This window comes from Ixodes scapularis, unplaced genomic scaffold (genome assembly GCF_016920785.2).
Source record: "Ixodes scapularis isolate PalLabHiFi unplaced genomic scaffold, ASM1692078v2 PGA_scaffold3__209_contigs__length_174095766, whole genome shotgun sequence".
Taxonomy (NCBI): domain Eukaryota; kingdom Metazoa; phylum Arthropoda; class Arachnida; order Ixodida; family Ixodidae; genus Ixodes; species Ixodes scapularis.
This window is the reverse complement of record NW_024609868.1, coordinates 22,999,987-23,014,316: the sequence shown is the minus strand read 5'-3', so window position 1 is coordinate 23,014,316 and position 14,330 is coordinate 22,999,987. Positions and strand designations below refer to the sequence as shown.

Sequence of the window (14,330 nt, the reverse complement as noted above, 5' to 3'; positions counted from 1 at the left end):
AGCTTGCTGAACTCCGTCAAATACTGTTGCAGAGAGGCGGTTTGACAATTAAAAAAAAACATTAAAGATATTATGACCTAGAAGCTTTATGAGCATAACTCGCCGTTTTCATCTTATCTTATTAAAGTAATTTACAGGTATAGCTCCTAAAAAGTTTAGAGAAGTTAATTATTAGCTTTTCTTTTTTTTGTGAGTCACTTGAATTACTGGGCGACAAGTGAACAAAAACCAAAACGTGAGCTTTTATAGCCACCATACAAACAAAATATTACATTTTTTTTTATTTTACTTTATAGAGTACTTAGAGAAAAACAGCTAGCCAAATGAAAGGTAGGATTTTTACAAAAATCGCAAACATTTTGAAATAGTCCTTGCTTTACAAGAAAATACTGTCCTTTCTCCTTTAAACATAACATCAAAGTTGTTATCATTAGAAAGAGTATACTCTAAGCTTTCTGAAAATACTGAATATGTTAACAGTCCTCATATAGGTCACACGGAAGAGCTGGTAAACTTTGACAAATATCGAAAATTTTCTAAAATATATTTAATGTAAATAATAGCGTTAAAATTGTTTACCAGAGAATGAGTGTGTTCCCAGGTATCTATAAAAAATAAGAGGCGCCAATATTAAATTAGCGTATTTTTGCGAGTAAGTTGATTTAGTGGCAAAACAGTCAAACAAAATCACACTTCAAGCTTTTATAGCTGCCATACAAACAAAATATTTCATTTTCTATTTGTATTACCTTATAAAGCACTGCAATAGCTAGCTAGAGAAAAAAAATCTGTCAAATAAAAGGTTTTTTTTTCTTTTTTTTGTTTATAAAATCGATCTTCAATTTGTAAAACTTTCTTTTACGCACAACAGTAAATTTGCTATCAATAGAAAGAGTACACTCCCAGCTTTCTGAAAATACTAAATATGTTACGATATCTCAAATAGGTGAAAAGCTGGTCAAACTTTGACAAATATTGTCAAAGGAACACACTGAAAATATTTAAAACAAAAGTGAATATAGATAATCACAATGAAATTATTGACCATAAATAATCGCTATTCTGAGAGTGGACAAAAAACGTTCGAATACTGTCGCTTACTATATGAATTATAATTTTGTTTAATGAAAAAAAAATGAAAGCCATTTACAACTCCCTGTAATGCCGAATTTGAGCACAGCTCTTGAGGAGAAGGAGGGAAGGGTACTGGGGGGATCAGTTGACCTCGGAAGGGGGGGGGGGGGTCACGTGACGATGACGTCATCAGTGATGACGATGACGTCATCAGTGATGATGACGATGCCGATTACGTCATTGGCATCCACATCGCCGTCGTCATCATGACTGATGACGTCATCAGTGACATCACTGATGACGTCATCGGCATCGTCATCATCGTCACTGATGACGTCATCGTCACGTGACGCCCCAGGTCACGTGACCCCCCCCCCCCCCTAGGTCCTCCCGAAGGATCCCGAGGTCCTCCCGAAGGAGCCCGAGGTCCTCCCGAGGTCCTCCCGAAGGAACACGAGGCCCTTCCGAGGTCCTCCCGAAGGAACCCGAGGTCCTTCCGAGGTCCTCCCGAAGGAACGCGAGGTCCTTCCGAGGTCCTCCCGAAGAAACCCGAGGTGCTTCCGAGGTCCTCCCGAAGGAACCCGAGGTCCTGGGGGGGGGGGGGGTCACGTGACGATGACGTCATCAGTGATGATGACGATGACGATGCGGATGCCGATGAAGTCATTGGCATTCGCATCGCCATCGTCACTGATGACGTCATCGGCATCCGCATCGTCATCATCACTGATGACGTCATCGTCACGTGACCCCCCGCCCCTAGGTCCTCCCGAAGGAACCCGGGGTCCTCCCTAGGTCCTCCCGAAAGAGCCCGAGGTCCTCCCGAGGCCCTCCCGAAGGAACCCGAGGTCCTTCCGAAGTCCTCCCGAAGGAACCCGAGGTCCTTCCGAGGTCCTCCCGAAGGAACCCGAGGTCCTCCCGAAGGACCTCGGGTTCCTTCGGGAGGACCTTGGGAGGACCTCGGGAGGACCTCGGGTTCCTTCGGGAAAATTTACCCATAATGCACCGCGCGGTTACGCCGACGGCGACGGCGACGCCGACGCCGCTCAAGCCGGAAACGGGCGCCTAAGAGCTGCGCTCTAAAAAGTTACATTGCGCTACCAAAAAAAGGCAAAATTGAAAGGAGTGAAACATGACACCTCCGACAGGCGAGAGAAACGTCAGTTTGCGCCTCGGCTGCTTAAAATGTCCATAACTCGAGAACGAAAAGTCGGCCGAGCAGAAGGGTTTTGCCCAAAATATATATTTGTTTTTCGTCAAAATTAAAAATTTTACCCCAAATCTGTGCCTGAGTTGAGATGAAACCACCCCTATACATCTGAGATCAAAGATCCTCATCTCATCAAATAAGCATGAGTGAAGGAATATTGATTATTTTATTTATTTGAGCATTTTCTACCCCAAAAACATTTCTCTCGACTCGGAAGCATAAGTAGGAGACAGTCCGCGCTCCCCCTTTGCTCCGTGCGCCGTGCAAGACCGACTGCGTGAGCAGGGTAGCGAGCAGGCCCAATGCGGTCACCGGGGGGGTAGCTACGGCATTTCGGGAGGGGGGGGTTCAACCCCCCCCCCCCCCCCCCCCCCCCCCTTTTTGCCTACGCCAGTGGCTGTCGGCTTCCAAAGGTGCTTTCCGTTATGGAGTGTTTGTGGGCTTGTTTCTTCCGCTAATGTCATGTGGGCGCGTTCGTCTGCAAGTTTTTTTTTTTTTTTTTTTTTTTTGTTTTGATGCTATGATGTTTGTGTTTTGTTGCGGTTGCGGTTTGAGAGACTTCGTGAAGTCTCTCGAGCGATGTCGGAGGCATCAATCGTTCGTTGTCTGGGGCGCGGTAGTAGCTAAATTTACTTATAGCGGGGTATAAGAGTATAAGGAGTCCGAACGGTCTTATACAATTTGTTCGTCGTATCGGATGCTACGTGAGCGGAATGGTGTCATTGAAAGCAATTGGTTTAGGGGTTCGAAACACGCGTCCGTATCTCTGTCTTTATCAAGACCTCCGTCTCTCTTCGGAGCTGCTAGCTCAGGAATTACTTGCTGCCCTGTTGATGTATATGTGTTGCGGTGCAAGGTAGCCATTTGACGAAATAAACATGTTGTTGGGCGATAAGTGATAAAAAATGTTACGCGTTTACAAGTGAGTAGTAAAGCCGCGACGAAGTTGATTAACTGAAGTGACTTTGATGAATCCAAAATAAACACGGAAGAATGAGGTAGATATCAACTCTTTCAAATATAATGTTTTCCTATTTTCATTCGCCGTTGTTTCTATTCCCTCCGGTAAGGTAACATTTATGCTGTGGTATCAGGAAAGTAAGACAGAATTCATCAACACTACTGTTATGTAGCTGCCTGGCAGCGAACTTGCGTGACAATGGCTAGGTGGCGTAAGCTACCGCCCGATCCAGAGGGCTTGATCCATTCATCCATCCATCCATCCAGGTCGTTCAACGTGGCTGTCCTTCCTTTATATCTCCCGAGTATCCCTACTGGTAATCGACCGTGATTGAGACATAGCAATTACTTTATTCCGTTTGCAGGCAATGCTACTTTCCGTGAGCGTCCTCCTCGAACTCTGATCTCTGTGAAGTCGTCCTACCGGCGTCGTAGACTCGTGTTTTCACCATCCCGAACGCAAGAAACGTCTGGAACAGGGTCACCTGAGCTACCCGATCGAGGAAGGCGGTGCCAGACGATGAGATCAGCCGGATGCCGGCGAGACCGAGTGTGAGATCGCCTTACGTCTGCGCGTGACAACGTGATGGCGGGGCAGGCAGAAACAGAAGGGAAGAAAATCTTTAATTAAAAGCTGATTAACGGTTCTAGCCGGCTCTCCTGTATATATGTAAATAAATGAGTTGTACAAGAGACCCCCGCCCCCCCTAACGCTCCTCCCTGGGCCCGGTTCGGCTCCTGATTACCACAGCCGAGTTCATCCAGACTGGAAACCCCTCAGTGGCGACGACTGGTGGCAGCGGTGGGATGACGGCAGTTCCGAGAAATTCGTCGCACACCGATGGGAACGTTTTTGCGAAAGCCATTCACGATAACTTGAGTTCTCGTCCGCCGGAACACAGGCACGAATCGAACGCCGATCGTAACACTGTACACACCTTTCTAGACTAATTCCTTTGTATAGCTACCATTCTATAAGTAATAAAGCATGATTGCGTTAATAAGCATTTTTAGCTACGAACGTGAACCCCCCGCAATGCTCACTTACATGTCTGCGCTGTTCCGCGGCATCCGATCGCTTCCCGTGCAACATTTCCTTACTGGCTTGTCTGTTATTTCTAAACTAATTTCTAAATAAGAAAACACGTTTGTATCAATTAAAAAAACTTGTTTTTACGACGGTATACTCACGCGCGATGCCTTCACATGAGCGCTATAGGAAGTATTCCATATTTCGCATGCTCACAACAAGCTCACATTAGTAGGCTGCTAAGACCAGCAATCTCGATGGTGCGGAATGCACGTTGCAAAAGAACTGTGGAAGCTGGCCGTCAGCACGCGCTCAGCAGTCGCGCACACAGCTATGGCCGCCAGTGAATACTCCCTATCCCGAGGCGCCCTGGCCGACCCGATCGCCTCCAGCGGTGACGTCACGAGAGGAGCGCTCTCTAATAGGTGTTGCTCTAATCCGCACTCACAATGGGAGAGGGCACTGCATTGGAAGGAAAAGTGTGCCGTCGTCGGAGGCCTTCCAGTGACCACGCTGACACGCGTCCTTTGCCGCGAAATTCCGGGGAACCGCATCAGTGTTTACCATCTGTGCAGACGAGTGTCGATGAACGCACGCACGCGCTTCGGTTTGCCCGGTTTCGTTACTCATCCCGACTGCTTCTTCGTGTGTACGTTTTGCCACTGGCTGTGCCGCTTGGATTCAATTTCCGCTCGTCGCGTCTTTCTTCGTGAACGGCAAAAGAACGATCCTTCCTGATTTTTGTGTTTAGCTTGAAGCTTGTATCTCGGGAAAGAAAAAAAAAAAAAGAGTAATAATCACAACTGACCATTTTGCTCGTGACGCTTCTTGTTGTTTTTTTGTTCTCAAGTGCGTAAAAGAACGTCTTATGGCACGAACTCCTGACATTGGGTAACACTGTAATTGGGTGTACAAAGGAGGCATTTTGCTGCGGGCTTTTTACGTTTTTCCAGTAAGAGCGCGTTGTCGGCATCGGCTACTACTAAAGTTAGCTACTATAGACTTAAAAAAAAAAAAAGGGGGCTTTTGGCCGGTTTTATTTTTAGTGTTCGTGCATATGGCGCGTGATTTGCTCACTTTCCGAAGCGACGAACATGCCCGGGCTGGGCTGAGGCGATCGCATGCTGGGCTGAGTACTTGTAAATATTGGAATGGCGTATACAAACAATGGCATCACTCTAAACAGAAGACACGCGCCAAATTACAGTCGCCATTGCTGACCTTCTCTTGTCTTACCGAGATGCCCAGCAACTGAAACGGTAGTTGACGATCCTCTACAAAGGCCGATGGTTTAGAAAAGGACAGAGTTTAATCTAATATGGCAATAACCTGGCCTGCTATGGTAATGATGAAGTGAAATAAACGAAATAAGAGGAAACAAAAACTGAAGGTCAGTTATGACGGCGTCCATGCACAGCTGCTGCAAAGCGTCTATAGGGAGTATTCATTCGCGGTCATAACTGCGTGCGTGCGTGTGCCTGCGTGTGAATGCTGAGCGCGTGCTAGTGTTGAGCTTCCACAGTTCTTTTGCAACGTGTATTCCACACCATCAAGATTGCCGGTCTTAACCTATTTGTGTGAACTCGTTCTGAGCATGCGCTCTAGACCCTCAAATATGGCGTCCCGTGAATACGCCCTATACTTCTTTTCATACTTATTATACAACGCTGACAAAGCTGCTGGCGCGAGCATGGGGCTTGATCTCTATATTTTGCACACGTTCTCGCGTAAACGAAACCACAAATGAAGCCACGCGCTGGCGCCAGTAGCTTTGACAGCGTTGTATTCGCGATGAGAAGCTCGCTACGGGTGCTTGTTTTCCCCACTATGGATAGTGGATATGCTACCCACGCGGTTATGTTTTCATTTTCATAGTGCATAGCAGTTTGGCATTGCATGTGCTTGCACCTGCTAGCACCAGCAGAAGGAGTTAAAGTATCCTCACTCTGGGTTGCGAAAAAATTCCACCAGGCGGCGATACCGGAACTTTACCTGCACTTCTGCACAGGTGCAGAACAGCGTAGGGCAGTGTACTTCCGGTATGTGTCTTTAAATACGACCGGAAATAAGTACACACTTCTCTGCACCGGTGCAGGTAAATCGTACGAAGCAACATTGACAAGAGATTGAGGTGACGTCATTTTGCTCGCGACGCTTCTTGCTGATGTCGACCGCACGCGCCCACGGGGAAAGTGCAAATAAATAGCCAGTCACAAAATGCCGTCGGAGCGCATTCGATGCCAAGAGCTCGCATCGTAATACGCTCCTTTACGCGCTAAAAAAAAAAAAAAAAAAGTTTGCGAGAAAAATGACGGGATGTCATAAGCACAGCAAAGCGCACATGAAAGCACCTAGTGCGTGCCGAAGGCGAGCATTTCAAGAATTTGCTCGACACCATCATCAGCCACAGAAGCTTAAGTTTCATTGCGCAAACATCAGAATGGCGGACAGGTGCAGTAGAATATTCTTGTCTTTTGCTAATGACCAAGGGACTCGCGCGCATTTCTGAATCCAGCTTATTCAGAAATCGCCGGTGTTGGACGTCTGCATGAGTGGCGCGTGAACGACAAAGGTCTACCTAAAGTCACCACTGGATCCTGGGAAAGTAGCGCCATTGCCTTGCTTACTTGCTCGCCGGACACAAACGGATACTAACATAGAGACGACCATAACCTCGCAAGGCGATTGGCTAATCTGTCTACGTTGCCATGGAAACCGCCATTTCGGTCTCTTTAAATCTTCGAAGCGTCCAGGGGGTCGTTCTAAATCAGTCACGCCAAGATCACCATAGAGCATCATCGTACTGGAAGCGTTCCTCGCCAATACAAGCGTCTTTGGCACTGCGTATGCGACCAACTTATCAATCACGCCCATCTACACAAATCTCTTACAATTATATTTTTCTTCTTGCCTACTGGAAAACAGCAAAATTACTTTTCAGTCCCTCCAAACACCGACACAGCATGTGGTGGTGGTACGAAGATGCACGCTTGTTCCGCCGGTGTGTGGATATCAAAATCCCGGTATACAAGAAACGTCTCAAAGCTCTCGTTCACCAGCGAATTTAGATCGGCTCACCAAAACGGAGGAGTCAAGGAGAAACTGCTCATTTCACGGACCAAGATGGTGACTTGGCGCTACTTTCCCAGAAAGTAGACGCACAGATTTGTTTTGGAGTGTATACCTTGGGCGCCACCGGCTAGTGTTTGCCCTGCCCAGTGGCGGCTGTTTCAGGGGAGGGGGGACAGAACATATGCCTTGACCCCCCCCCCCCCCTCACTCTGAGAACTGGGGGAGGGCGGCAAAGCACTCCCCCCCCCCCCCAGGTTGGTACGCCCATGTCTACCCGCATAGCTTCCAAACGGGGAAGCTGGGGAAAATGGGGGATGAGCAGTGGAAATCGAAAGAAGATACACGAAACTGCTGCGAGTGCTCTCGGGCGAATAAATATCTTTTCTTCCTTTTTTTTTTTTTTTTTTTTGCGCGCGTATTGTTTGAGGGTTGGCTTTTGAGGATATATAGACTAGAGATAAAATGTTTTATTCCAAGCAGCGATTGCCTAACTTTTTTCGACGAATCCATGGTGATCTCACGACCAACATCGTTTAGTATATATTCATGGTGGAAAGCAAAACAAAGTAAACAAAGTCGGCAATTACAGCTAGTATTAACATCTTGAAAAAGAATACGAGGTCGAGGAACTACACTTTGCATGGGAGAAGCGTACAGCGGGCAGCAAAAGTTTGAGGGGCACGGGAGTGCCAGCCGAAATGACTGGTGGTAGCTCATTCTGGCGGCGCGCGGACGCTCTCAAGACTCGCGCTTCGACAATGCGCTTCCTTTCGTGCTCGCTCGCAGTCATGTATTCATTACTCGCTTCCGTCCAAAGCGCACAAGATAAGGGGGACCGCCACATGGTGACGCTTTGTCGACCGTCATGCCACACGTCTGCCATCTCCACCGCGATGAGTGACGGAGCTCTCATGCTCCAGATAACATTTCGCGGCAGCTTGCGCCCGTCCCTGTTACCTCAAACGGCAACAAGCAAAAGAAGAAAAAAAAAAAAAAAAAAGGAGGGGGGGAAGTGTCTGCGAACCCAAAAGGAAGCGCATGCGCAAAGCATGAGTCTTGAGAGCGGTAACGCGCACTCAGAAGCCGCAGTCATTTCGGCTGGCGCTCCCGTGCAATGCAAACTTTTCCTGCCGACTGTACAAGTCCGAAACGTTTCTGTTGTTGTTTCTCTAGCTGCGCAGTGCGCAACGCAGCTCGGTCTGAAACCGGGTACGCACCCATAAGGGCTCCCCCTTCAGAACAGGATTGAGTACGCTCTGCATTCGAGGCTGTTGCAATTCCGGCGCAGAAGGCGAAGTCCGCGCAGCCCTCAACTAGTCCGACCGCTTTCCTCCATAGCGGCAACAATAACGGCAGGGCGTACTACATTCCGCAAAGTGCCACCCGAGTTGCGCAACAAGGTGACGGCTAGACGGGTCAAAGCTCTAATGGAATAAGACTTAAAGCAATAATAATTAAAAATATATATATATATCATACCTAACGAAGTGTTTACACTTCGTTTCATTCCAAGTCCCCAGCGGGCCCAAAAGCTAGCCTCAACACAAACACACACACAAACTTAAAACGCGATCTCACGACGTGTTCTTCGCGCTTGGTTCGAGCAGTTGGTGCCAAGTACCACCAAGCGCAGAAATACGATAGATGTCACGATCTAGCGAGGGGTCCCAGCGAGCCAGGGATACACACCACACTTTGGCACGCGCTACTGCTAGCGGGTTGTGACCCCGGCCCAAACGAAAGAAAAGAAGGAAGTCACCTACCTTTTTGTCCTTGAGTTTATCCGCGGACGCATGTTTGTCAACAGGTGTCACCCGGACCGTGTGCAGAGGCATCGCCACAAACACCCCCAATGCCCGGGCCGCGGGTTCTAGCGACGACAACGGCACACCCCCCCACGCACTCGTCGGCAGCATCCGTGGGGCCCCCCTTCCGGGACGCGCATCGCGGCGGCAGGGTCACCCGACAAGGTCCGCATTTCCTTTTCACCGGCTGTTGTATAACCGCGCCGCCGCTTTCCCCGTTCCGCCGAACGGCCGCCGCTGAAACTGAAAAGCCCTCCGTCGAGCGCTCGCGCGGCTCGGAGAGCAGGCGGCGAGAAGGCAAGCCCCGCTCGTGGCGTCACGAACGCTCAACGTAATCCTCCGCCAATGGCCGCCTGCCGACGATTCCACGACCCGTTTCGTCAGAAGGCGGACTGCGAAGAAGTCGTACGACAGATTCGGTCCAATCCGGCGCAGAGAGAGAATAATGGTTCAACTCGACAAAACAAAATAAGCTAGGTCACGTGAGAAGCATCCAACGTTTTGATTGGCTCCTATGATTCGTAAGGTTCTCTCTGGTCCAGGTTTGTTGCGGAAAGGGTTGTCGTTTGGGTCGCCGCCGCCACTTTCTCCCTCGGCTACGCGCTCGCTCGCTGCGTCGGCAGACTTTTTCTCTGTCTCGTTATGTCATGCTGTTGTAGGTCATGGCGTAGAAAATGCCTTTGCCGCGTTTCTTTTACTTTCCGCGTGTAGAAAGAGAAAGGCCGTTATTGAGAGCGCGGTAGCCCGTTTCGGGCCGGAAGTTTTGGTTCACTTTGGGGATCCTCCTCCTTGCCGCGCACCCCTTGCGGCTTATCTGCGGTATATTCCTCGGCGTCGGTCAGGACTCGGAAGGCAGGGCAGTTCCGCGTCGCTGGGACGCCAAATTTGCCTCCGTCGGTGGACTTGGAGTCAGTGGCGTAGCCAGTAATTTTTGCCGGGGGGAGGGGGGCTGAGTAGCTGGGATGTTCATGACTTGGGGTGCGGCAAGGGGGGGGGGGGGAGAGGTTTGGGTCTATAAGTTTCAGTTTATGGCTTCAGCTGAATGATATCTATCTACAGGCACAAGCCCGATATGTCCTAGGAATACTCCCAAGGACTCACGTGAACCTACTCACAGCCGAAGAACTCCGACGTGATTTTCTGTAATGTCATGGATGAAGAAAGAATAAACAATTAAAACAGATCAACAAACCACATCAATGAAAGATGTGGTTGTGTTATCCCTGTTTTAATTGTTTATTCTTTCTTCATCCATGACTTAAACCAACACGCTCTTCTACCAAGCAAGCAAGATTTTCTGTACTTTTTTCTTCTTTTTTTTTCTTCATTGCCATTGTTCGATCGAGCTTTTAAAAGCATTGGCATAAACGATTTCTAGAAAACGTTGTATTTTGTGTTCAGCAATAACCGCACTGCATCCTAAAGATTTTATTGTTCTATGCATTTTAGTAAAAAAAAAAAAAAAACTTTAGCATGCAAGGAACTTCAAATGCGATTTTCTCATCTTTGACTTGTTTAAAGGTGCCATTTCCTAACGGAAATTTTTATAAAATTTATATAAATGGATACCAGTGAAGTTAATATTTTCTTCTCAGCAACAACAAAACTGCATCCTAAAACTTTCGTGTTTTTTTTTTTTTTTTTTTTTTTAACAGAGTTTATAGATTTAAAGTAGTTAGTTAAACTTTTGGCTAATTACTGGCAGATTTTGTTTGCTTCCAGGTTTGTAATTTATTTGCGGTAAAAAACTGGCGTCATAAAGGTTCGTTTAGCTTTAGTATGTACGGTGGGCCCTTGCAACTCACTGCACATTGTAAAAAATATATATATTTATGAGAAATTGTGATATATGACCAGTAATAAATCACCCAATTGGAATTTGATATTTTGTCATAGCTTTTGCTCTAGAGGAGATATCTGAAACGTAATTCGAGATATAAAATCATTATTAAAAAGCTTGCCTGCATGCCAATTAAGAAAATGTGTCGATAAATAAATAATATTAAAAAATTAAAGACGATTCTCCGTAGTGCCAAATTAGAGCGCAGCCCTTGAGGAGGAGGAGGGCCTGAGCTAGGGTACGGAGGGGAGGGTATGCCCTTCCTCCTCCTCCCCTCCCTCCCCTCCACTTTTCCTCTTCCATTTAGCGAAACATTTTCTTTAAATTTCCTGTTAAATTTAGCGGGAAAGTTATCGAAAGTTTTCCCGCTAAATTTAGCGGAGAAATGTAGCGAAACTTTTCCCGGTATGTTTACAGGGAAACTGAATTTGTGTTGAGGTCACGTGACGTCGATTTTCCCGCTAAACTTAGCGGAGAAATTTTTCCGCTAAATTTAGCTGGAAGTTCTCCCGCTAAATATGACGGGCGAAACTTTTCCCGCTAAATTTGGCGGGCAAAACTTTTTTCGCTAAATTTAGCTGGGATGCTTAACTCGCTAAATTAGCAGGAACATTTCTGCTCGCTAAATTGAACGCGAAATTTTCCCGCTAAGTTTAGCGCAAAAATTTCCCCGCTAGCTTTAGCGGGAAACGCCCCATAATGCAACGCGCGGTTACGACAACGGCGACGGCGACGCCGCTCAACCCAGAAACGGCCGCCTCATGGTACGTTTACACCTGAGAAGAAATCCGCTGCCGCGGGAGCGGATCCACTCCCGGCGGCGGCGGCGACGAGCGACGAGTTCCCGTAACATCTCGTCAAATATGGCGAGAAGGCGCGAGAGTTCCCGCCTCGGCTTTCTTTCCCGGGCGTTGCTGCTCCCGGAACCACGCGTGCTCATGACGTAGGCAGCGTCGCGCAGCGCAAGAATGTCACTTCCGGCCAGCGAAACGCCTCGTTCGGCGGCAGAAATAGGTCCTGGAACTAAACGGCTCGCCGCCGCGTTTTCCGCCCAGCGTTTCGCCCCAGCGGCAAAAGCTGGGCGGATTCGCTAGCGGATCCGCAAGTGTAAACGTGCCATTGCTGCGCTCTAAAATATTTAAGAACCCGCGTCGCTTCTTAAATACAATGTACTTAGCCAATCATGTACATCTTAAGCGCAGACCACATGGCGCGTTTTTGTTCGCAATTCAGGCACGTTGGCGTCAAACTGACGTCATTTCCTGCGCGCGGGCGCGCGTTTTCGCGGGAGCGTTGGTTTCTAGCCGACCCAGAACAAGACGCGCGCGCCGAGGCGTCGAAGCGTCTCTCGCCCAATGAGGGTCGGTCGAACTATCACGTGATCCTGCACAGTACGCTGTTCCGTATTCAGCACATTTCAAAGTATTCAAAAGCACTTTTATTTTCCATATAAAACTTTAAAACGTGTTTCTTTTGACACACAAACCCGTTTTATTTACTTGTTGGTTCATTTAATTTTCATGTTGTAGTATTTGCGTCAACATTTACATCGCGTGTTGAGAATTCTGTTATCTGGCAACGCTGATAACGCGCGGCCGGCGGTGCTTGGCTTTGTCTGCATGCGGGTGCCCCCGCGTCAGCTTCCGCGCGAGCGTTCGTAGCGCGTCGCGTTTTCGCGTGCAGAAAAACGCGCCATGACTGTGGTGCAGCAAAGGAAAATATTTTAGTCGAAGGAACAGACACAGAAAGGAGTGCAAGCGAAGGAACAGACATATAGGAAACATACTACCCCCCCCCCCCCTTTTTTTTTATCCTTCTGTACTAGAGAGTTGGATACTTTTTTAATGAGACGTTACTTTGCTTAATTGACCGTCTTGGACCTCTAATACAGTTTCGGGAGAACAATGCAGCTTTCTGATACACCTGAAAACATAACACGCTTTGTAATAAAAAAATCAATAATAATTGTATCGATGTGTTTGATGTCTGAACACCGATCAGGCTTGGTCCTTTTTCTCAGATACTTTCGCACTGTACAAGTCGAATGTCACGAAAGCTGTAACGCAACTTTACCAGAGCGATCTTGCCGCTTTTCTCAAAAGTAACCCTCATAAATTTTGCAAAATATATTTCCATAATTGTAAACCGATTTCTTTGGTAAACGACAACGGAATAGACCATATGCCAGGGGTGGCGAAGCTGCGGCTCGCTGGCCGCGGCTCCCAGCTTCCCCCCCCCCCCCCCCCCCACACACACACACAGACACACTCCCCCTCCTCCTTCCCGGTCAAACGAGCACTCCTCCCCCCCCCCCCCCCCAAAAAAAAAAAAAAAAAGAAATGGAACGCGTTTTAAATTGAAAGACTAGCTGCGGTTTGACAGTCTTGTGCTACTGCTACCTTACGTACAGTTGGACTGCTTTTGACTCAGATTGATTGAAAGTAGTTCGCCGTAATCGCCGTAATCTTCGTCTCGCGTCCTCATCCGTCAAAACACTCGCATACGCCACGTTAGTACGTCCAAAATTAGAATATGCATCACCAGTCTGGGACCCTTATAAATACCTTGAATTTGACATAGAATCACTTCATAACCGTGCAGCTCGCTTTATAATGTCTAAGTATTCCAGGTTTGCTTCCGTCACTGAACTTAAACAACACTTATCTTTGACTCCTCTCTGTTCACGCGGGCGTATTGCTAAACGGTTCATTTTTCACAGGTTTTATATAGATGACATAGCTAATTCATTTTGACACCTCATCGCATATCCACTCGTGTAATGATTTCCCCCGGCGACATCTGTGGACGGCAACGGCCTGCCCGAATTCATCGTCTCCACTAACGACATCTACTCGTTCCGCAAATTGTTATCATCGTATTTTCTGTAAACCTACTTACTCCTTTATGTAATACCTTGACTCCAGGGAATTACATAAAAATAAAAGTGCAAGCAAACGTACATGTCGCATGATCGGATTTTTTTTTTTTTCTTAACGTAAGTTAGAGTAATTGACAATTCCTAAACCACCAAAATTTGCCAGCGTCACTGGATAAAAAAAAGGAATGGACTGGTGAAGCCCCGAGTTTGAAACGCAACAGAGCAAGCACAACGCGCAGGCATTGAAACCGAAACCGCTTGCTGCACACGCGCGCGCCAAGCGCTAGAGTCGGTGTATTGAGAGAGCCCCGACCAAGGTTGTTGAGCAAAGAGTGTGGCAGAGCAGTGCCATCTTTCGAAAGTAATAGTACTGATAGTACCCATTTTGAAGATTACATTTCTCCACATTTCTCCACTTTTTTTAATTAAAGACAAGGTAATAAATAACTGAAATAAAGCAG

General features: G+C 47.5%; 1 protein-coding gene across 1 annotated transcript in view; it reads right to left on the bottom strand.

Annotated features, from left to right (window-relative positions):
* The window catches only part of LOC8034307 (E3 ubiquitin-protein ligase MARCHF8), a 106,088-nt gene extending 96,627 nt beyond the window's left edge, over positions 1-9,461 (bottom strand). The window contains exon 1 of the mRNA XM_042292341.1: positions 9,110-9,461. Within this exon, the coding sequence (XP_042148275.1) occupies positions 9,110-9,262 (153 nt within the window). The 5' untranslated portion in view covers positions 9,263-9,461. The remainder of the gene's footprint in view (positions 1-9,109) is intronic.
* Positions 9,462-14,330: the final 4,869 nt, after the last annotated feature.